We start from the raw sequence: 22,580 nt of genomic DNA, 5'->3' as shown, positions 1-22,580 counted from the left end.
CTCTTTTTTTCAGTTGAGTAATCCAAAACTTCCTGACAAATTCTTCCCTCCGAAGTTGCTAAGGCCGCTCCTTCCTCCCCATCTCTAAAGGCACTGATCACCCCACCCTGGCATGGTTGGCTCTCTGCTAAAAACCGCAGGCTGGATCAGTCACGCCCCCTTGGCAGATAGGACAGGAAAAGCAGGGGGAGTCATGGGGGAAGCGGGGTGAGCTTTAAATACCAATCCGATGGGCTGGGAGCTGCAGTCTTGAAGTGGCAGGAGACGCCTAGACTGCAACAGAGAGAAAGGTGAGGGGAAGGGCCATTATTTTGCAGGACGCCAAGTCCTCCCTAGATTCTCTTTCCCACCTCAAGGGGATCCCTCTATAACCTCCCCACTTTTGAAATTTCAGCTGATTCCTCTGGTAAAACTCTGATCATTTCCAGGAAGACCTTCCCCTTCTTTTAATCCTGGCACCCTCTCCCTTTATCTTTTATTTTTCCTGTGACACCCAGGAACTTCTGAAGTTAGAAATTGTTTTTTCAGCCAGGTTGTCACCCCGAGCTCTGCTAAGGCTTTCTTCTTTCAAGTAAATATCCCAGGCTGTGCCGGGTGGCAGTGGAGGGTGTTTCCTGTATGAAGAGGCCACCGTAAATAAATTGAGCAAAATGAAACCAGAGTCTTTCCCCACACTGGGCTCACTCCTTCAGTCATCTAACCCTTAATTTAGATCCTGCCCTGCTTGCCCAGCCCATACAACAAAACACAAAGAGCTGTGTTCATCCAGGCAGTGAGGAATTCCCCTCCTTGTCACCAGCTTTATTGCAAAGAGGGAAACCAACGGTTGCCCAAGTCCAGGAGTTTTTACTGGTACTTCATAGTTGATGTTTCTTTTTCACACCCCCTTCATTTCCTGCCATTTCTTCTCCTGGAATAACACTTTGTCTCTGTCTTGTAGGCTACGTCTGAGCGACTTCTCTCCTTGCCTCCTCCCTGCAAAATGGATTCTAAAATGTGCAGATTCCTTGCGGTCGGCGTTTTTCTCCTCAGTCTGAAGGCAGATCCAACAGCAGCCTGTTCCTGTGCCCCTAGACATCCTCAGTCTGCCTACTGCAGTGCTGATATTGGTGAGTGCCTGGATCGTAGATAGATACAGTAATAAAAATTCAATCGTTCCCTCTCTCCTGTGTCTTATCTCACTCTCTCAGGATGTCATTTCTGCTATAGCCCATCAATCTGCTGTCTATCCCTCTCTCATAACTTTCGTTAGCTGCGATCTGCTATATACTTACAAGTTTGTAAAGTCATGTTTTTTTTTGTTTCCAAATACGGAAATATTTTCTCAATAACTAGGTTCGGCTACCCCGAAGGGCACTTTAGATTAAATCAATGGTTTTACATTACAAGAAAAGCTATGCTAACCAATCATTAGTAATAACTTCCTAAGAAGTTGATGGCATAACTGCTTGATGGTGGAACAGTTTCCCTTGGAAAAAAGCAAACTCTTCCATTCTCATTTTTTCCCCAGCTGCCTAAATGACTACCTATCAGAGAAGTAGTTATTTTCTGCATCAGCAAAGGGTTGGACTTGGTGACCCTCAAAGTTCCTGGGGTGAATAAAGCTGTAAAAAAAAAGAGGCATAAACAGTATAGGGTGGGGGGGGGGAGAAACCAGATGAGATTGCAATTTGCAAAACCGATGGCTTATTTCCTTCCTCTTACCCAAAACACTTGTTTTGTCTAGAAAACTAAAGACGGAAAAAGAGCCCTGCTGGATAACTACCTCTCTGGCACCGTCTATTAAAGCCAGCATTTTTGAGTCCTATAATATTTAACTAGATGCCTCCAAAAACCCTCAAGCATCTCTATGCTTGTTCCCCAGCAACTGGCACAGAAAAACATGCTATCACTGGTCCTGGAAATAATACATAATGATCATGATTTGTAGCCATAATGTTCACATTTATAGGACGGGGAGGTTGAAGGACTTTTAGAACCGCTATGAATTTATTACTCTGGAACACTTCCAAAGAATAAAGGCAGAGAAGATTTCCACCCATCAACTCCTCAGCCTACTGCAACTGAAATAAGATTGCCAGCTTTTATTTTTTTTCCCCCTTCTGGCAGAATTTCTGTAATTTTCCATAGCAGTCTAGTATAGTAATTATGCTATTCCCCCAAAAAAAAATTTTTTTAATGTATGCCAGAAAACTTTCCTTTGCTGGGATATACAGGTCAGGCAGCTGTTAAAGGCAGAGGAGATGGCCCCCAACCTTGCTAAATAAATTGGCAGTCTAAATGGAAAGTTGTTCACGTATCACGGAATGCTGGGGTTTTATCCATCTTGCCTGTTTGTGGAAACATTTAAATACATGAATTTATTCCCTTTGAAATCTTATTAAGTACTATGCTACTATGCACATACAAATCACAGATGTTTAGCACTCTTCCTATAGGGTGCTATTAATACAATCTCTGCTGCCATTCCTTTATTCAAAGGAATCAATCCACATATTTCTGGAAGGTATTATTTACCAGATTGCAATATCTCTTAGTAGAAAATTCAATATCTACCATTTAGAACAAGTTAAGCAAGTGGACAAGTTTAATCTGTATGTCTGATTCTAATGCACAACATATTTTCTCTTCAACTGTTTTGACTCAATTTTTTTTAAACTTTTGAGATGTTTCAATTTTGTTCTCGTTGTTTGAAAAATGCCTGGATTTTATATAACATTCAGGGAAGAGTAAGAGTAATAGCTGGAAAAAGAATGAGTATAAAGGTTCACCTCTGGGTAATGAAATACCTATCTAGTCTGTTTTAATGCCTTCAGCACAGAGATGGGTGATCTCTAGCTGTCTCTTAATTCATATCCTGCCATTCCCCCCGCCCTCCAAACTCAAAGCAGCATCCATAGTATTTCTCCTCCAATTAATCAAGACAGTGACTCTGACAGGGGAGCTGAGATGATATTCAGAATCATGCAGTGAACTTCCAGATGGTATCATTGGTATTAAATTAGAACAAACAGATATTAAATTATAACACAGATTTATAGCCTTACTACATATCAGAGTCAGATTAGATCCCCGTACTAACTATTCTGACCAGTTCTGGCTACATTTACATATGTTTTGTCATTAAAAATATTGTGTCTATGCCCTCAAGTAGTGTCCCATTGCAGCTAAGAATTAGTCATTTAGGACAGGCATATCATATAGGCAAAGCTACTCTAAAACAAAGCACAGGTTCACAGATGTCCTAAAACAGTAGCCTTATGACATCCTTACAACTAAACAAGTAAGAGCGGAATATGTTGCCGTGTGGTAGAGATGGGAAGAAAACAATATAGGGGAATGAATGCATTCAGACTGCAATTATAACCACCATTTGCTACAGCTTAGCATGATGTGCAAACACAACCTTAGATTCTCTAGATCGGTCCCCTTATCTGCCATCTGATTCTTTTAGATAGAGAAAACTGAGTTTTAAACCTGGGGTCTTCTGCATACAAAGCAGGTATTTTATACCTGAGCGCTGATTCTTTCCAAACATAACCTAACAATATAGCACTATACTATTCATGGTTTCCTGATTCTGATTTCACAACACGGTGCTGTTAGCATAGCACACATAAACATAGTGAGCCATAGTTTAGAGGAGTTGAGAGAAGAGAAGAGAAGAGAAGAGAAGAGAAGAGAAGAGAAAGAAAGAAAGAAAGAAAGAAAGAAAGAAAGAAAGAAAGAAAGAAAGAAAGAAAGAAAGAAAGAAAGAAAGAAAGAAAGAAAGAAAACACACCATTTTCCTCCTCTGCATTCTTCTAGATAAAAAATTCACAGAAAGGAACTTCAGGAAAGGGGGGGGGGTTTGAGGGATAGACAGATTACTTCTCCACATCTTTTCTCTCTGTAATTTTCTTTAGACTGGTGCAGATTCGCTCATGGCTTTGTTACTACACACTCAGCAACCAATAACTGAAAGTTCAAATTAACTTAACTGAAAGATACTGTTGTGTAAAAGATGTTCCTGGCTATGTTGTTAGATCTGAGATGCATGTAAATGTATTTTCATCTATTTTATGTCCTTTGTTATTCTTGTTACCAATTACTGACGTGGCATTTGTGCACTAGCTCCTTGAGTGGACTGCAGGGAAGAATTCAGATTGGCTTTTCACTCTGAAGTCAAGTCCTTCACCATCATATACCATCTCCACACAAACCTAGGATATGGTGTTCAAAGCCTATTCTGGGGAGGTGATGAGGGAAAAAAGAGATGCATTTCCCATAATTTCTGAGAACAAATGTATGGTCACAGAATAATTCTCAATGGTCCAAAAAACAGTTAGAACAATTAACCAGTGGAACAACCTGCCTCCAGAAGCGGTGAATGCTCAAACACTGGAGGTTTTTAAGAAGAGACTGGATAGCCATTTGTCTGAAATGGTATAGGGTTTCCTGCCTGAGCAGGGGGTTGGACTAGATGACCTCCAAGGTCCCTTCCAACTTTACTACTACTACTACTATTACTACTACTACTACTACTACTATTATTATTATTATTATTATTATTATTACTATTATCATCATCATCATCATCATCATCATCATTATCATTATTATTATTAAATAGCTAGTAATGTAACTCCAGATTCACTGTATGAGAATCAGTGTAGTGGATATCTCTAAATCCTAAAAAGAATCCAGATATTTCTTAATAAGAGCGCCTTGCCTGCTCTCTACAATTACAACCATTTCAAAATCACCCAATATAAAAAGCTGAAGGACAACCACTGACCCTACCCAGACATTGTGTATCATTTTATAGCAGGATCCAGGGATACCAGACAGAAATTGAACTTTAAAGCTTTCAAGCTGACTAAATCAAGCCAGCAATTCTATCTGAGGTCCCAGGAATTTAAAGAATCACAAACAATCCTTCAGCTAAAACTACAGAAACAAGTAATAATTAATGATAGAATTGAGGAAAACATGATGTTACCTGCCACCTCTTTTTTGTAGTGATCAGAGGCAAATTTGTGAGTGTCAGCAAGCAGCATGTGAACATTTCTGTGGGAGAACCTGTGTGGTGGATACGCCATGAAATCAAAACAACCAAGGTTAGCACTTCCTCTTAGTTATTTGACAAGTATTTCCTTTTCTTTCTGCAACCTCACTACAAGACTGTGAATTAACCTACTCTGAGAGATTGTGACTGGTCCAAAATCACCCAGTGATTTCCATGGTTGAAAGAAACCAAGAGACCCACTAATATCTCCCCCCCAAAGCTGCCTTTAAGGAGACTGTTAACAGAAGATGCTTTTTACAAAGCCTTGTCCAACAGTTCAAAGACACAAGTCTATGAAAAAATATTTTTGTAAAATAATATGAAACAAAATTCACTGGATATCTTTATCTGAAACTGCTCGACTCTGCGTTTTTCATTATACATTTAATGGATTCTGGTTATTTGATTGCTGTCTCATTCCTCCATCATTGCTTAAGTCTGAAAATCCAATTAAAGTTATTGAAGCATGCCATTAGTCTTCACATACTTTAAGAAAATGCGAAACTGGTTGATATCTAGTGGTTCAACCAGTTTATACTGAAACTGAGATTTGAACTCTAACCTAAGAATAGCAGATACAACATAAGTCTTCTAGTTGCAGCCTTAACTTTCTTTTTTTCCTCATGGGGGTCCCTTCCTGGTCTGAATAATTCTCCCTCTTTCCTCCACCCTGTACACATTCCTGTTTTTCTCTTTTTCCAGGTATACAAGGGCCCAGAAGAGATGCAAGACGTCCGCTTTCTCTATACTCCATCTATGGAAAGTCTCTGTGGTTATGAACACAAGGGCCCACTCAAAGTGGAAGAGTATGTCATTGCAGGTACGGAGTGATCCCTAATACCAGGAGCAATTGAAAACAAATCCAGTCTTTCTTATTTATTTTTTTATCTTTGTATAGGCCACTATAACATTATCATAAATTTTTGAGGGTCAGCACATACATTCAAGGTCGGTAACTAGCATATGCAGGAACCAGAACACACATGAATCCCATTAGTAACAGCCACAAGGCTCCAAAATTTCTTTAATAATATTAATAACTGAAATATCATTAAATATCATGCCAAATCTCATAAGATTTTGTCTTAAATCTTATGAAATCTCAGGCAAGAACATCAAGAATCTAACAAGATTGCGACAACACCCAACTTTTCTGAGATTTGGTGCTCTTCCAAGATTTTTAAACTAGCTAAAAGCTAGTTTTTAAAAATATATGTTTATATTTACATTTGTACCAGGGAATATGGTATGGTGTGGCATACACCTTCATGGGCCATAGTTTGAAAATCAGTAAAATATCCTATAGCTAAAGAATTTGGACGTTTGTTTTGGATGCTTAATAAAAAACAGATTTGAGCATGATGAGAAATGTTTCAAAACAAGCCTATAAATGTTCTTACGAAAAACATAAATAATGGGAGGAAAAACTGAAGAAATCTGTCATATCTAACATAAAAGGAAGAGGAAGGAACATAAAAGGAAGAGGAAGGAATAGTGAATCCCCCCCCCCAAATAATTTAAAACTAAAAGACCCAACCATTCACAATTGGTTTCAGTTTTAGTAGTATCTAACGTTTGCCAATCTTTTGAAGCTGTAATTCAAAAGCTGCAAAACAAAGCTTTAACATTTCATAGAGAACTGGAAAAGGCTTTTGTCTAAAATAATTTGCCATTTCACAGTGCATATCAGACTTCATTTAATTGAAAAAAATATGTTATATTGTCTCAAATTTATTATATTAGCAATATTAAACTGATAAGCTGAAGCACAACATGTCTCCAAGACAGAGAACATTATAGGAAATTCACAGCTCCCTGTAAAATTCAGCTCTTTTCTTAGTCCTGACCGTCATATTAATCTTGCTGGCATTCTTTATATTAAGGAATTCATGCCATTTATTTAAAATATTTGTCATATAATCTCACTAATCTAGGCAATCACCTCAAGAAAATCTATTTTGGTTGCAACTATAAGTACAAAGCTACATATTAGAGAGTTCCTCCCAAAAGAAAAACAATCACCTCTTACATTTAGAAAACCAGCACGTCATGGAAAAACTAGGCCAGGCCAAAGCTTTTCTCTCTCACATCTACTTTTTGTGTGCAGTGAATTTTTTTTTTCAACCAAGCATTCAAAACTCAGCCCCCCCACCTGCAGTCTGAAATGACACAGTCCAGGAACAGTTTTACCCCATAGTGAGTGGTTCTGCCAAGGCTGACCTCAAAGCTGCTTATAATAAACAACTCAAACAATATGTTTCTGCTCTAAATAGAAAAAGAAAAAAGAAAAGCAAAAGTCTATTGTTCATTTTGTGGGAAAGAGAAATTTAAATACAGAATGAATTGCCCAAGATACAGAACACAAAACTTTTATTATTTATCATAAATACTTTAACCCCATACTAAATGCACAGAAATTCATGGGCACATATGAATAGTATAGGATTTGATTTCACAGTGCATACCAGATTTCGTTTAATTGAAAAAAGATGTCATATTGTCTCAAATTTTGGAAGAAACCTTGATTTAATCTATATTCTGGCTTAACAAAGAATCTGCAATACAGATTAGAACTATCACATCTTTAAGTCAAAGGGTTAAACCATTCCAGTGACTCCCTTCCCAGTTGCACTATCAAATAACCCATGCTGTTAAAGCATCTTTTTTCCCAGTGTTTAGCTGAAATCTGGTTGCTTCAGTTTTGCTTTTGGCATATTAAAGAATAAATCCTTAATAAAATATCTGGAGTGAGAAGGAGAGAAATATTTTATAAAGTTCTCCATATAGGTAAGTCGATGCAATACCAACAAAGGAAGAAGCCCAAAATAAAAAACAAAACAAAATAAACCACCCACCAGCTCCCTAACTCCACATGCGTTATTCATTCAGGGGGACCGAGTTTAAAAAATTTTGGCAAAGAATTTGCCTTACCATGGAAGCAACATTTAATTTCATTATTCATCCCCGCAAGGGGAAAATAGCACAGTATGCTGGTGAAGATGTACCATAGTAATATATTTGCAGGATACTCAGAGAGCCAAAGCTTGATCATAAAAGTAAAATCTGCAACTAATGCGTCAGATAGAAATTTTATATTCCCCGTTTTAATTTCTCTCTCTCTCTTTCTTGGCCAACAGGGATGCTGGATGGCGATCGCGTCATGATCACAGCCTGCTCCTTCATCCAGCCATGGTCTCAGCTTTCTCTTGCGCAAAAACGAGGGTTGAGCCTTGACTACAGCAAGGGCTGCAACTGCACAGTGAGTGTCTGGGTCTAGGAAACAATCTGTCTCAGGGATCTGACGGCAGAAGCAAATGCTTGCAGGCAGGCTTGCAGGCTAGCCAAAAAAAACATTACACACAGAAACACATAGAGCGTTCTTTCTGGTCCTGAAAGCTGAAATTATAGCTCATTATCTAACTTTCCTCTGCCTAAAGCCCTCTAAGTGGGTACGGTTACAGTTCTGAAAACCTCCAGGTATAGTGGTCATTGGCTCTACTACAGTGGTGTCAAACTCAATTTCATTGAGGGCCGCATCAGCATTGCGGTTGCCCTCGGGGGGGGGTCGGGGGTGTGTGGCAAGAGTGGGTGCGGCCTACTGGGTGGGCGTGGATGGAGTGGGTGTGGCCTACTGGGTGGGCATAGCCAGCTCTACATCATTTGCGTCAAGGGTGCCTGTGGGGGCCTGGGCAGGAGTGGGACAGATCTGAGGGTCTCTGGCAGAAGGGAGTGGGACCGGGGCAAGTGCCAAGGCATGGTCCATTTCTTCATTCCTCATAAAGGGTGACACCTCCCCAGCATGCACCCAGGGGGCGGGGCCGATACAGCAGGGGCTGGTTCCTCGCTGTTTCTAGACGGCCTTGTGGAGCTAAGACTGAATGCGTTTCAGCATAGATGGCCACCACAAAATTGTACTTTGGCTCCTGGCCGGCCAGGGCCAAGGCAGCAGGGGCCATTCCCTCACTGTTTCCAGGATGGCTTCGCGGGCCACATGAAACCGCAGGCCGCATCCAGCCCCTGGGCCTTGTGTTTGACATGTCTGCTCATGTCAGCTGGGAAATAATGCAGATTGAGGTCAAACATATCTGGAGGGCCTCAGGCTGATGAAGGCTATCCATATTTATGGCTTTATCTACGGTAGCAATCTGTCTAGCCAGGCCACAGATGCAATCCTTGTAGATGATGGTACAAGGTTCCATAGATTTCCATGCACATGACTGATCTGGAGGAGAAGAGACCAACCTCCTCCAAAATTTTTGTTTACCATGCTGGCTCCAGAGGAAGAAGACCCACGACTCTCATTCAGATCTTGATAGAATTTTTTTTTAAACCTAGCCTACAAAAGGATTAATATCCTGAATTTCCATTCTGGATCCGAAGGATTTTTCCTTCTCGACAACCAATAAGAAGCAAAAGCTTCTAGGCTCTTGGAAAGCTAGAAGGATAAAGCAGAGTAATAGTGGGTGTATTTGCAAAAAAAAAAAAAAGGGAGAAGGGGAAAGTAGAAAGATGCAGCTTGTTATATGTAGAATCAATTACCCATCCACAGAGGCAGAAGGTACTGTAAATGGGAACGAGCAGCTCTGGTAAATAATGAATTATGGAATGGATAATGGTGACATGACTTGGGAAGATGGGTTAAAGTGTCTTTTGCCTGAGTGTTGGTTCTAAAGGAATACACAAATGACACAGCCAATGTTATCTGTCAATTCAAAGCATACAGTATATTCTATTAAAATTAAAACAATTCTCCAACACTGAGCCCTCTGATAAGACATTCAGTAAATCTCCAACTTGCAACAACTTTTGAGTTCTTTTTGGCCCCATCGTATTTGATTGCCTATCCTAGATAACAGCAAAGCAGAACTAACAGTAATGTAGTATTATATGATATTCGAGAGGAACGTCTCCCTCATACTATTCTTATGTTCTTCTGCCATTCTTTCAATAGGTCATGGCCTGCCTTTCCATGCCATGTTTCATCTCTTCCGACAACCAGTGCCTATGGACAGATGGGTTCATGTCCCGGATATGGGATGGTCTCCAGGCCAAGCGCCTGGCTTGCCTGCCTCGATCTGAAAGCTCTAGCTTCTGCACCTGGCAATCCCTGAGTTCCCAAGGACCTGGGTCCCTTCGCAAGTCTCACCTCCTGAGGCAGTGACATCCTATGGACTCTGGAGTGGTACTCCTCTCCCTGACAATCCCTCCGTTTCTATCTGAGTTGTCTCTTTTTAAATAAATGCCAATTCCAACAATTAAGCTTGCTCAAATTCTGTCCTGGTTCTGGCAAGACAGTAGCAATGGCCTCTACAGTAGGATACAGTGAATCCTCTAAGGAAAACACAAGGGAACACTTTAGATGTTTTTTTCCTGGAAAAAAAACTTAAGAATGTATGTAAATAATTTTCACAAAAGAAGCAGCAGAAGCTTTCAGTAGCCTGCACAATGGCCTGCAAAGTGCCTTCCAGTTTTCCTACTGCAACCCTAGCCTCCCCCACCCCAAGTCTTTCTTCCTGTCTGGGTGTCCTGAGTTTACTATTCCACTGCCCACATTCTGGATTAGAAGTAAAGAAAGCATCTTCCAAAACTGCACAGCTCAGCCAGATATCCAGTGTGGGAATAAGAAACTGTCATTAACAACAGCATATCACTAAGCATAGGAAAAGTACTTTTAAAGCCATCACTAAATAACTGCAAGGTCACAGGAGTGCAATGCGCATATATATACAGGATTTAGAAGAAAGAGCAGAAAAGTATGTATTTTAAGGAATGACTGAGTTCCTGCCAAGAGTGCTAGAAAGGAAGAGGATAGCCAAGGGGAAATGTCATCCTTTGCATCCCAAGACCACACAAAATGATTCTGCACTTTGAAAATAACTATTCTAAAGTAAGCTGACCTTCTACAGCTTGGTTTTCATCACTGCACTTTAGAATTATACTAGGCTTATATTGGTTTCAAAGTCTCTGCCTACACCTCACAATAGAAATAATTGAAAGGAGGGCAGGAATGAAGTTGTGAGAAGGGGGTTGCTAGGTCACAAGCATAAATTAGCCTCCAGGAGATGGCAAGATGGAAAAAGAGAACACAAATATTTATACATGAGAATAATACATTTTCCATAGGCAGAAAAGGGGTGTGCCACTTGCAAAAACAAAAAGAAGCCCGATAGTAGAGTAAGTATTGAATACTGAAGCAAATTAAGTGGGTCCAAATCTGAGCCTTTGCATACCAGAATTATATTTATTGTTCAATATATTACTTTACATTATATTAGTTATTATGTTACATTCATTAAACTAATCTTTTATCTGTTACATTGATTAAAGTAATTATCAGGATTTGTTTTCACCTTTAAGAGAAAATTAATTTCATCACCTTTAAGAGAGAGAAAATGTTTCTTGCAAGCATTATTGGCCACATAGGAGTATTTCACCTCTGCCTCCACTAGATGAAGTCTTTCATTAGAAGGTGCATGAGAAAACATTTGCTAGTAAATAATAAGTTTATAACAAAATGGGTAAGAAAAATGTGGATACGAGTGTACATATCCCGTGGGCTTCTTGGATAGAGAATAGTATCCACTGTCATTGGACTCCTAGTTCCAACACTAGCTCTAACATGAAGCTCAAATGCAGTTTACCTACTTTTTTGGAGTCATGTTAACCATGAACAGATGATTAAAAACCCAAACTAAGTGCAGGTTGAAGTATGGCAACTTCATTAAGATGTCAAGCCTTGTCATGCATGACACATCCTTGAACAGGAAAATGAAGACATGCACTTAAAGCAAGGCGATATTGGACAAAAATTCAAAATTGGTTAGAAAAAATGTTAGAGAAACTATAAACCTGAATTTTCTTTTACTAGGTATAATGCCAGAAAAACTTGATAGGCAAAGTGCACATTTGATTTTACATGCGATTAACAGCGGCAAGAATTATATTTGCACAATACTGGATGAACGAAGAAACACTATCAGAGAAGAAATAATTAAAAAAATACTAGTCTATGCGGAAATCGACAGACTTACTTTAAGATTGAAAGAAGAAACAGAACATTTTCAAACTTGGGACCTATTTTATCAATGGTTAGAGAAAAGATTTAGGGATTAGGAATTTAATTTGTATTAGTGAATAAGATACTCAGACAACATGTTTTGTTGAATGATTACTATTGAATTCTATTTAAAAAATAATTAATAAAACTTTATTTAAAAAAAAGGAAAATGAAGACATGCTAGCTGAGGAGGAATGACTATGACATGTTTTATATCTGAAAACCACATTTACACGGCTAGCTATATGCATAGATATATGCATAAATATGGTCACCCTCAATGGTCCCGCTCAGAAATGGCCACTTGCCTTTTTAATTATTAAAGGAGCCAGAGAACTCAGAATGTTCTAGTCTCAGCACATAATCAGAAAGATCCTCAGCCTTCCCCATGCCAGTCCAACTTACCATCTCCTTATGATTAGGATAGAATGTCTGGTCAATGAGGGGGAATTCTTCCGGACCGAGCTTGCGTTGCAGGCGGACCATCTGGGCAAACTATTGGAGAGACAGTGCAGTAAGAAACAAGGAAGATATTTCTAAATCTATTTCCACAAGCTTCTAAGGTTAACTTTGCTTTCAATCTCCCCCCTCCCCCCGGCAGCCTTTTTCAACTTTGCAACTCCTGCCTTTTTCCTTCCTTCTACTTGAGTCTGAACAGGAAAGTTTCTATTAGCAGAACCTGTTGCAAATGTCAGAAATCCTACACGATGTCCACCATCATTGGTAACACCTAGCTGACTCCTAGTCAGCCTAGACATGCACAACTTAGCCATGTTTGTATTATGCTATCTATGGACTGTCCTCAAAGACAAAGTAAAAGGTTCTGATAATATAGAATGCAGCATCCAAAATGATAACTCACTCAACCAGGAAAAAATGATATTACTCATTTCCTTCCAAATCCAACTTATGGTGCCACTCATGCCTATAACTCACTCAACCAGGAAAAATGATATTACTCATTTCCTTCCAAGTCCAACTTATGGTGCCACTCATGCCTATCTTTAAATACATAAAGAGTTTGGGAACCAGTTAATTCTAGGATCACCTCTTCTAAGCTAGCTTACCTATGAGTTAAGAGAGCTGGCATCTTGGATAGATTATGTGATGACAAAGAGAAAGAGCTTCTCTGTGGAAAGAGTAACTAATACAGCACTGCAATTATTTCAGCACTTTTGTTTACTCAGAGGTTTTAATTAGTTGACATTACTTGCTGTTTTTTTAAAAATTACTACCTTCTCTTGTTGCAAAGGTGTTGTTTAACTGTTTCTTAAACTGCAGGAATGACTGTGTTTGCACATTTTACATTATCCAAAAGCAACTTAAAACTAAGTTAGCAAAATGGAGTGAGCCCTCCTGGATACAGATTGAATACCTCTTTGTGCACAAAATAAAGAAATCCTCCACCTTGTACATTCCTTAATTTACAACATTAAATTTTCTATGTCCAGCTTGAATACAGAATCTACAGCACCACAGATCTGGTTCTTCACTCAAGCATTGTCTTCTGCCACTCACCACCCAAGGCTTGTCACAGAAGTTGTATACGGAATGCAAAGTGTTGACGCTGGGCACGCCTGCATACTGCAAGCCAATAACAATGCCACGGTGGTCTCCCCCACGAGCCATGCTGTAAGCATGCTGACGGATCAGAACAAAATCTGGTTTCAGGCTCCTGGAAGGAAAGGTGTAAATATGTAAAGAGAGGAGAGCCAAGATAAATAATCTAATGCATTTGTCCACAAAACCTGCTTCTTAATCTATAATTTCCATTTGAGGTGCCTAAATCAAACCCTCTTGCTCAATATGTTCTCTTTCCTTTGGACTTTTACTGCCACTGAGAGGGCTACAGAACATCTGCAGGGTTAGATAAAATAACACGTTGAGATCCAAAATACAGGAAATTCACAGCTTTTTAAGTATCCGTGCAATTTGCAAAATTTGTTTTAAGCAGTCCATTAGTCTTGATTCAAGTTGGTCTCCGTTTCCTCAATCGCCGGAGGAAAATGAAACCGCTTACTCATTAAAACCCAAGGCTGCCACATTCCCAAGCTCAGGGATAAACAATAACTATGTGTTCACAAACTATACTAATTTCCAGACAGCGCACTGTTTATTCTGCCATCACAATTCAATCTTCATGGGTGGTCAAGCTCTAGTAGAAATTTCCCAGCAATTATCAGAACATGGACGCTCGAGGCTTCTTCCAACACTTTCACTGCAGTCTCTGCAGCTTGGAAGGCCCCCTGGGCCATGTCCCATTTTAGGCTATGTCAGACCTGACATAACAAAGATTGATGTCTCTATATGCTGCCCCAAGAGTATTCAGAGAGGTTGATCTGGCACCAACATTTAGCAGAAACCAAGTAGTTAAAAACATTTTATTCATCCAGACATTTTAATAGATTTACTGATTGAATTAAATGTATTGTGCCTGAAGGATTTATCTACTTATTTTATCTTTGGCATATTTGCTGATATCACACACTCATTCTGAAGTCTGAATAAATTACTGCATTATCTGAGTGTGTGCATTTGTATGTGCACTTCAAAGTACAACCCCTATATTAAAGAAAACCAATCCAGTTCAAGATAGGAAGACTTGTCCCCACTGTAGTCTTGCTCCAGACTAAAAGTTAAATAAAATTCCTTTAAGTTGAAGTTGCTGCCTTATAACTTTATAGACCCATCCATGTCTACTTAGGGGAAAGGACTATCAGCATAAACACGCTTACTCCCCAATGCAAATAATACCAGATGTGTCTAGGGATGGGGGGAGGGGGAGACAGTCCAGGTAGAAAATTCAGATCAAAGATAAAGTTTAAGCCTCAGTTATTTTTGTTGGGTATTATGGAAAATTTGGATAAAAAAGAAATGGAATTGATGCTGAATTTGATAACTGCTGCGAGATTATTAATAGCTCAATGTTGGAAAACGGATTGTTTGCCTACTATAGAAGATTGGGCATTTAAAGTTTCAAATTTAGCAGAAATGGCTAAGATTTCAGCCNAGTTGTATACGGAATGCAAAGTGTTGACGCTGGGCACGCCTGCATACTGCAAGCCAATAACAATGCCACGGTGGTCTCCCCCACGAGCCATGCTGTAAGCATGCTGACGGATCAGAACAAAATCTGGTTTCAGGCTCCTGGAAGGAAAGGTGTAAATATGTAAAGAGAGGAGAGCCAAGATAAATAATCTAATGCATTTTGTCCACAAAACCTGCTTCTTAATCTATAATTTCCATTTGAGGTGCCTAAATCAAACCCTCTTGCTCAATATGTTCTCTTTCCTTTGGACTTTTACTGCCACTGAGAGGGCTACAGAACATCTGCAGGGTTAGATAAAATAACACGTTGAGATCCAAAATACAGGAAATTCACAGCTTTTTAAGTATCCGTGCAATTTGCAAAATTTGTTTTAAGTAGTCCATTAGTCTTGATTCAAGTTGGTCTCCGTTTCCTCGATCACCAGAGGAAAATGAAACCGCTTACTCATTAAAACCCAAGGCTGCCACATTCCCAAGCTCAGGGATAAACAATAACTATGTGTTCACAGACTATACTAATTTCCAGACAGCGCACTGTTTATTCTGCCATCACAATTCAATCTTCATGGGTGGTCAAGCTCTAGTAGAAATTTCCCAGCAATTATCAGAACATGGACGCTCGAGGCTTCTTCCAACACTTTCACTGCAGTCTCTGCAGCTTGGAAGGCCCCCTGGGCCATGTCCCATTTTAGGCTATGTCAGACCTGACATAACAAAGATTGATGTCTCTATATGCTGCCCCAAGAGTATTCAGAGAGGTTGATCTGGCACCAACATTTAGCAGAAACCAAGTAGTTAAAAACATTTTATTCATCCAGACATTTTAATAGATTTACTGATTGAATTAAATGTATTGTGCCTGAAGGATTTATCTACTTATTTTATCTTTGGCATATTTGCTGATATCACACACTCATCCTGAAGTCTGAATAAATTACTGCATTATCTGAGTCTGTGCATTTGTACGTGCACTTCAAAGTACAACCCCTGTATTAAAGAAAACCAATCCAGTTCAAGATAGGAAGACTTGTCCCCACTGTAGTCTTGCTCCAGACTAAAAGTTAAATAAAATTCCTTTAAGTTGAAGTTGCTGCCTTATAACTTTATAGACCCATCCATGTCTACTTAGGGGAAAGGACTATCAGCATAAACACGCTTACTCCCCAATGCAAATAATACCAGATGTGTCTGGGGATGGGGGGAGGGGGAGACAGTCCAGGTAGAAAATTCAGATCAAGAATGTGATGAGAGAGAAAAAGTTAAAAGCTTCCTACTTCCCATCCTATAGCCCTGAATCAGATAAGGGGTCCATATCTGAAGTTTATCTTGCAAAACTAACCCTGCAACTTCAGTTATCCTTCATTTAGTGGCTTATCTGATTGTTCACCAAGACCCAAAGCATATGAAAGAACCACGGCTCACACAGTAAATTGGTACAATTGGTACAAGAAGGTCCCATTTTTAGCATCCCTGACTTTTCATTTTTTAAAAGACTTTGGGCAGTTAGTGCTGGGAAAGATTTCCATTTGAGAACATAGCAAGCTTTCATCATAAGTTAGAATCGCTATTAATGAACAATCTACTTCAGCATTGGCCAATCTGGTAATTTCCAGATGTGTTGGGCATAATGGGGATTTAAGTCCAATAACTTTGGAGAAATACACCTATTTCATACTGCAGTGGCCCTGGGGCGGGTGATGTCATCACAGGGGGTCCGCGAAGGCTTGAAGAAATGTTATGATTTAAATCTTGAGTTAAGTCTTGGTGGTCTGTGGCTATGGTCCATGGCCACAAAAGGTATTTAAAGGGGGTCTGTGGTGAAGAAAAGGTTGAGAACCACCGACATACTGTATATGATAGCTTGGGAGGGGCACTCAGGAAAAGCAGAACACAGGAGAACACAAATTTGTGAGGAAGAGTTGATTTTTCAAATGTTGCTTAAAGAGCTGCGAAGATAGAAGAATAGCTGCAGGGATAAATAAGATTATTTAGAAAGTCAAATAACCCCACAGAAATGTTAGACTCTTCAATAACCTTTCAATAACCCTGCAGTGAGTATCATTTTATAGTTCTAGAGGTGATAACCATATACTGTACTGTACTAGATACTAACATTGCACTCTACTGCACAATCTCAGTAATCAGAAAAGTATTTGTCATGGTTCCGATAAATGAGACCAGTAGAAATAAGAACTCTGAGGCAATTGCTTTCCTCAAAGAACACTTTTAATGGCTACATAATATCAGCACGAACATAGGTGAAACCAAGATTGAAAGTTTACCCCCCCAAAAAAAAGGTTACAAAGTAAAAGTTGAACTCCCCACCCTTTATGTGTCATAAATCACAATCCTCAATTAACACCTTTGGCGGGCTTCCTAACGGTAGCTCCAGCCCGCCAAATATTAAGGCTGCTTGTCCTTGGTTCCCACAAGAAAGTTATTGTTTTGACTAAACTATAAGAATGCATCTTTCCCCCCCCCTCCCATTGCTGTGGCAACCGAAAAGCAAAGAAATATGGCTGAATTCAGAGCATTTGAAGGTTTGACAGTGTTGGGCAGAGTAACAATATTCTCCTCTTGGGTCAGCCAGGGCAAATTACACATAAAAAGCAAAGATTTGTGTAACTGCTAATTTCATGAAAGTTCCCAACCTCTAGTTATATAATAGGCTTGAATAAACTTGGTATACAATTTTTAACACACTACTTAAGCATCCAGATGAAAGATTATTTCGTCAGGAGTCAAAATCAAACTCGGTATTTCCTCTGAAATATATTAAAGCCTAATAAACCATCAATACATAAATACATAACATTCTGAACAATCGTAATAAACTACGGATAGTGCCATGTTTCTACTCACCGTACTACCTTGATCCCGTTGCGTATAACCTCCATATCAACAGAAAAATTGCCATTAGCGTGAGCCACCAAGTTCAAGTCACAGAATTCCGCCTAGTAGAAACAAGACAAAACCATATATGGGTAGCACATTCATACATTCTCAGAGCTGTCACCCCATCAACTTTTCAAGGTAAGGGGACACCCTTGATGATTGCCCCAGCCCACAGAGCAAGTTTTCCATCCACAAATGCAAACGGGACCTGGACCGTCCTGAAGTCCAGCTAATAGTACGGACAGATATTTCAGTCAGAAAGTCAGTGAGACAAGACAAGTTACATTTGAAGGAAACTTGCCCATCACAGCAAACAACTTCCTCAACTAGTCCAAAGTAGGAGTGTGGTGGCTTGTGTGGTTAGAATGCTGGTGTGACAATCAGTAAGCCCGCATTCAAGACCCTGTGACAGGGCGAGTTCCCGTCATTCACTCCAGCTCCTGCCAACCCAGCAGTTAGAAAGTGAGTAATCACAGGTAGGTAGATAGGTACCACTTCGGTGGGCACATTAAAGACGACATGAAAGGAGCCCCCAACTGGATGTCCCCTGAGCAACAGTGATGTACCAGCTAATCTTTTCAATCCAGGAGCCCCTTGGTGCTTCTGACATGAACACAAGGAAGTTCAAAGTTCAGTTAAGTTATTAAGACCAAAGCTTGTAACAACATGACATGGAATAAAAAAGAATGAGATTAGTGATAAGAAAAAGAAAACAACCAAGAAAAAGCATCTGAGATAATTAAATTAAGATGGAACCAGTGCTACAACTGAAAACTATTTTCCCCTGTTTTAATTGTATGGACGTCCTCAGCTATCTGCAGAAGGTGAAGAATTTTAAGATGATACTCTATAGCCATTCTCAGCTCCCAGAGAGTGGCCAGAAAACCAGAGTGACCTCAATTAAATGAATTCCAGAAACCTTTTCTAAATTCGGAGACTTCCCAAGTGCTTCCTGATAAAAATTATATATTTTAAGTATCACTTGAACCATTTGCATGGTTTGCATTAATCATGATTTTTTTAAAAAAAAAATAGTCAAAAATGGCCAGGCTGCACGTGTAACACTAAACTACTTCTTTGTTAGATATATACTCCATTCTAAACCTCAGAGCTCAACTTAGCTCAGCCCTTGCTTCTTGTTTCTTCTCAAACAATAAACCTGTGCAACAGATTGGGCTGAGAGACAGTGACTGGCCCATGGTTAAAGATGAACCTAGACCTCCCTAGTCCAACACTTTAACTACTACAATCCAGTTTGTGAATCATGATCACAAAAGTCTAGGCTGAAAATAATCTCTGGAGGTAGACAGAAGTTCACCATCCCATTTGCAACCCCCATAAATCATATACGATAAGACTTTACTGGAATGGTTTGAAAAAACTAATTCTGGAATTACCCTAGAGTAGGAAAATAGGATGGGATTCCCATCAGGCTTGCTTACTTTGAATTCATTCCCAGATTCATTTTAAGGGCAGAAATGTAGAAACTACATGCTGATGGAATTTAACACCTCTCCTCCCTCGTCTTTATCCAATAGATTCTCAGCAGAAAAATATAATCTAATGGTGAGGTAGCTTCCTTGAAATATATCTTGCTCATGTGTCTAACCTTCCCCGGCAGTATGTATTTTATGATGTATTCTCAATTCAAACTGAAAGGTCTATAGACCACATTTTAAGTTCAGTAAACTGCAATTCAATTGAGGCAACATTGAAACCTAAGCAAACATTCCATGTAGACTTACCCTTAACCAAGGGTGCACCTAAAATACTCCTTAAATTCCTCACAAGGCAATAGGACTTTCGGCATCAATCAATGTTTGTTTACCTCCACACAAAAAACTTTTGCAACAGAACCAATGCTCCTATGCAGTCCCATAACATCAACTCTGTGGGTAAGCAATCTTTCGAATATATCTGAAGCCAGAGTAAAACTAATATTTGCAGGCAGAGGGAGTTTCTTCTCCCATTGAAAAGGACTCCTACTTTCTGCCTGTTATCAGCTCTAGGGCTTCACTTGCATGCTATTGTTTCATTGTCTTTTAAGGTGAAAGGTAGCTTGGGGGCTTTGCAGTTCCCTATCATAGTACTGTTCTAATTTGTTTGCATATTACCAGATCTAATGTAAACTAAGAATGTGGAACACAGACACTAGTAATTTATTTGCTTCTCCTTTTGTGTAGAACAGGAATAAAAAGAATTTTGTTCCTCCAAGGTCAACAATGACTAATGGTAGGTAGGTCATTTGGCATTCATTTGATTGAATGGCATGTCTTTGCATCTTCCATTACTATTTCAAAGTCAATATATGTGAGGACAACTGTGAGTTGGCTTTAAGCTACTTTTGAGGGTCAGGCCAGACAAATTACGGATCCCGCTAATAACAGGGGCCAATGCACAATAAGCAAGTGAAATACCACCAGCCCTAGCTGGAAATTGGAAACTGCAGCCGAACAATAACTGGAAAGCTATATGGTTGAAACTCTGATAAGGATTTCAGAAGTCAGTCCCTAATATTTGCTTCCTGACTTACCTGTTCAACCTTGATGTCCAACTCCCCATGAAGTTTCTTCCCCTTGAAATATTTTGCCCTGGAAAAAGGAAAAGACATCATAATGTTTAAATTACCCCCAAGTCAGACTGTTCTTCAAGGTATGATTCCAGATGGAGTCAATATACATACTCACTCCTCATAGCACATGAAGCAAGATCTATGCTACAAGATCTATGCTACAAATCTAAGCTCAGCCTGATAAGCCAAGATGTATCAGTTTGAACTGATGCCACACCTTAACCTCTTTTAAACCATCATTTTCTATTTCCTTGGTAAATCTGGAGAAACCCAGAACATCCAAGAACAGGGCAGATTTGAACTACACTTCACCAGATTTTCTTCTGGTAACTTTTGCTCAGGAATCTTCCACCATTAGCCAGCATCATCTCCAAATACAATTAAACATCCCTGTTGATATTTAAGATGTCTGCCAATCCATCAATTTGGTTCCCATCCAAGGACTCATAAGTGATGTGGCTTCATCTGAGATTTTCCAAATCTTTTTTAAAATGGAAAATCTTTAGAATATAAAGATGGTTAGATGTAGTAAATGTGCCATAACCTGTTTGTTTCTAAGGCAGAAGACATTTTTCCCTCCAGATAGCACTTCTATCTGGAAGGGCAAAAGCCATGCGTGACACAGGATTGGAGTATTACACAAACACACATTGATCAGGACAGAAATCTCTCAGAAGCTTCTTGTCGACAATGGGAAAGACCACTAAGGAGACAAACCATTCCCTTCTATCTTCCCTTTTATGATATTCTTTTTTCCATCCTTTCGTCCCTGTCCATCAAGTTGCTAAGAAAAAATAATTCACTCCTGCCAAGGACTGAAATAGACACTTTCACTGAGCTTTAGAAGGCTGCCAAAGTTTGCATTAATATCAGCTGGACAACTGAATTGAGTGTTTCTTCCCAGAAAAAAACCTCACTGGACTTCACAAGAGCCCGCTATTCAATGGAAACCCTGTGGGACAATTGTTACAATGACTTGTGATTAATGCACAATTGATGAATTAAGTTTTACTTAATGCAGCTACCGAAGGCAAGTACTGTACCTCACCTTCACGGAACAGCTCACCTAGCCACGCAGTGTTTGTTGTGACCAATAATAAACAGTATCATCCCCTCCACTCCGAATTACATCCAGTTTAACTGCAAAAGCCAAATTAGATAAGACCTCCCTCCAATCCAGAAAGCAATTCCAGGACGAAAATACATCTTCACAAGGGACCTTTCTTCTCCTTGTGACAACTGCCCTCCCCCACTGCATCTGGTGAGTTGGCTCCACACTGAGAGGCCTAAATACATCAAAACTCTTCCAACAGACACTTCTAACATAAGCTTTTAGGACTGGCCAGGACTTTTATGGTTCAACTGTAAAATCACTAAGTAGGTAAGTTTAGCCACGACATTCCTAACTAAACTCATGATTTGAGAGACCGAGCATTTTGCTTGACTGGGCAAAACAACAGTGTCCCCTAAGTGTCTGGCTTTCATTTAATTTTCTATAAATTTAAGCCTATTGCTCTAAAAAAGAGAAAAACAGATGGAAGAAAAAAGCTAATTAGCATCTAAGCAGGAGGCCAACCTGCTCTTCCTCTCTCAGATAATTCTCTCTACAAAGAACTCTCCCTAACATCTGAAACTCACTGGCATAAGCTGCAGGGATACTAATTTTAAAAATCGCTGCCAAATCCTTTCTATAACAGTTCCCCTCTAAAAGATATTTGGGACAGAGTGCCATCAGTCAGACTGATGTTTCTCAGATACTCTAATATTGCCAGCTGGAGAATTCCTAATGCTTCATTATCCCCCCACGTTAATTAATGGAAAATGCATTAATGCCACTGTATTATCACTGCTAAATAATGCCAATAATTATACAATGACACAAATTAATGACATGTAGTTTCATGTCTTGATTTGTGTGAGTCAACATGTAGGAATGATGTAACACATGAGACCCACTCGGA

At 39.5% G+C, this 22,580-nt stretch overlaps 2 protein-coding genes across 2 annotated transcripts in view; one reads left to right on the top strand and one right to left on the bottom strand.

Annotated features, from left to right (window-relative positions):
* SYN1 (synapsin I) overlaps window positions 1-22,580 on the bottom strand; it is an 88,323-nt gene that overhangs the window by 40,468 nt on the left and 25,275 nt on the right. The window contains exons 2-5 of the mRNA XM_029286349.1: window positions 20,581-20,638; window positions 18,015-18,106; window positions 13,623-13,779; window positions 12,510-12,599 (exon numbers count right to left, since the gene is read on the bottom strand). Coding sequence (XP_029142182.1) covers window positions 12,510-12,599; window positions 13,623-13,779; window positions 18,015-18,106; window positions 20,581-20,638 — 397 coding nt within the window. The remainder of the gene's footprint in view (window positions 1-12,509; window positions 12,600-13,622; window positions 13,780-18,014; window positions 18,107-20,580; window positions 20,639-22,580) is intronic.
* Window positions 221-10,302, top strand: TIMP1 (TIMP metallopeptidase inhibitor 1). The gene is made up of 6 exons (XM_015826589.1): window positions 221-290; window positions 941-1,109; window positions 5,002-5,099; window positions 5,750-5,867; window positions 8,185-8,306; window positions 9,999-10,302. Exons 2-6 carry the CDS (start codon window positions 983-985, stop codon window positions 10,206-10,208), a joined length of 675 nt encoding a protein of 224 aa, XP_015682075.1. The 5' UTR covers window positions 221-290; window positions 941-982; the 3' UTR covers window positions 10,209-10,302.

This window comes from Protobothrops mucrosquamatus, unplaced genomic scaffold (assembly GCF_001527695.2).
Source record: "Protobothrops mucrosquamatus isolate PMUCROS unplaced genomic scaffold, P.Mucros_1.0 scaffold_13, whole genome shotgun sequence".
Lineage (NCBI taxonomy): Eukaryota > Metazoa > Chordata > Lepidosauria > Squamata > Viperidae > Protobothrops > Protobothrops mucrosquamatus.
The sequence above is the reverse complement of the archived record's forward strand: the minus strand, read 5'-3'. Positions and strand labels throughout refer to the sequence as shown.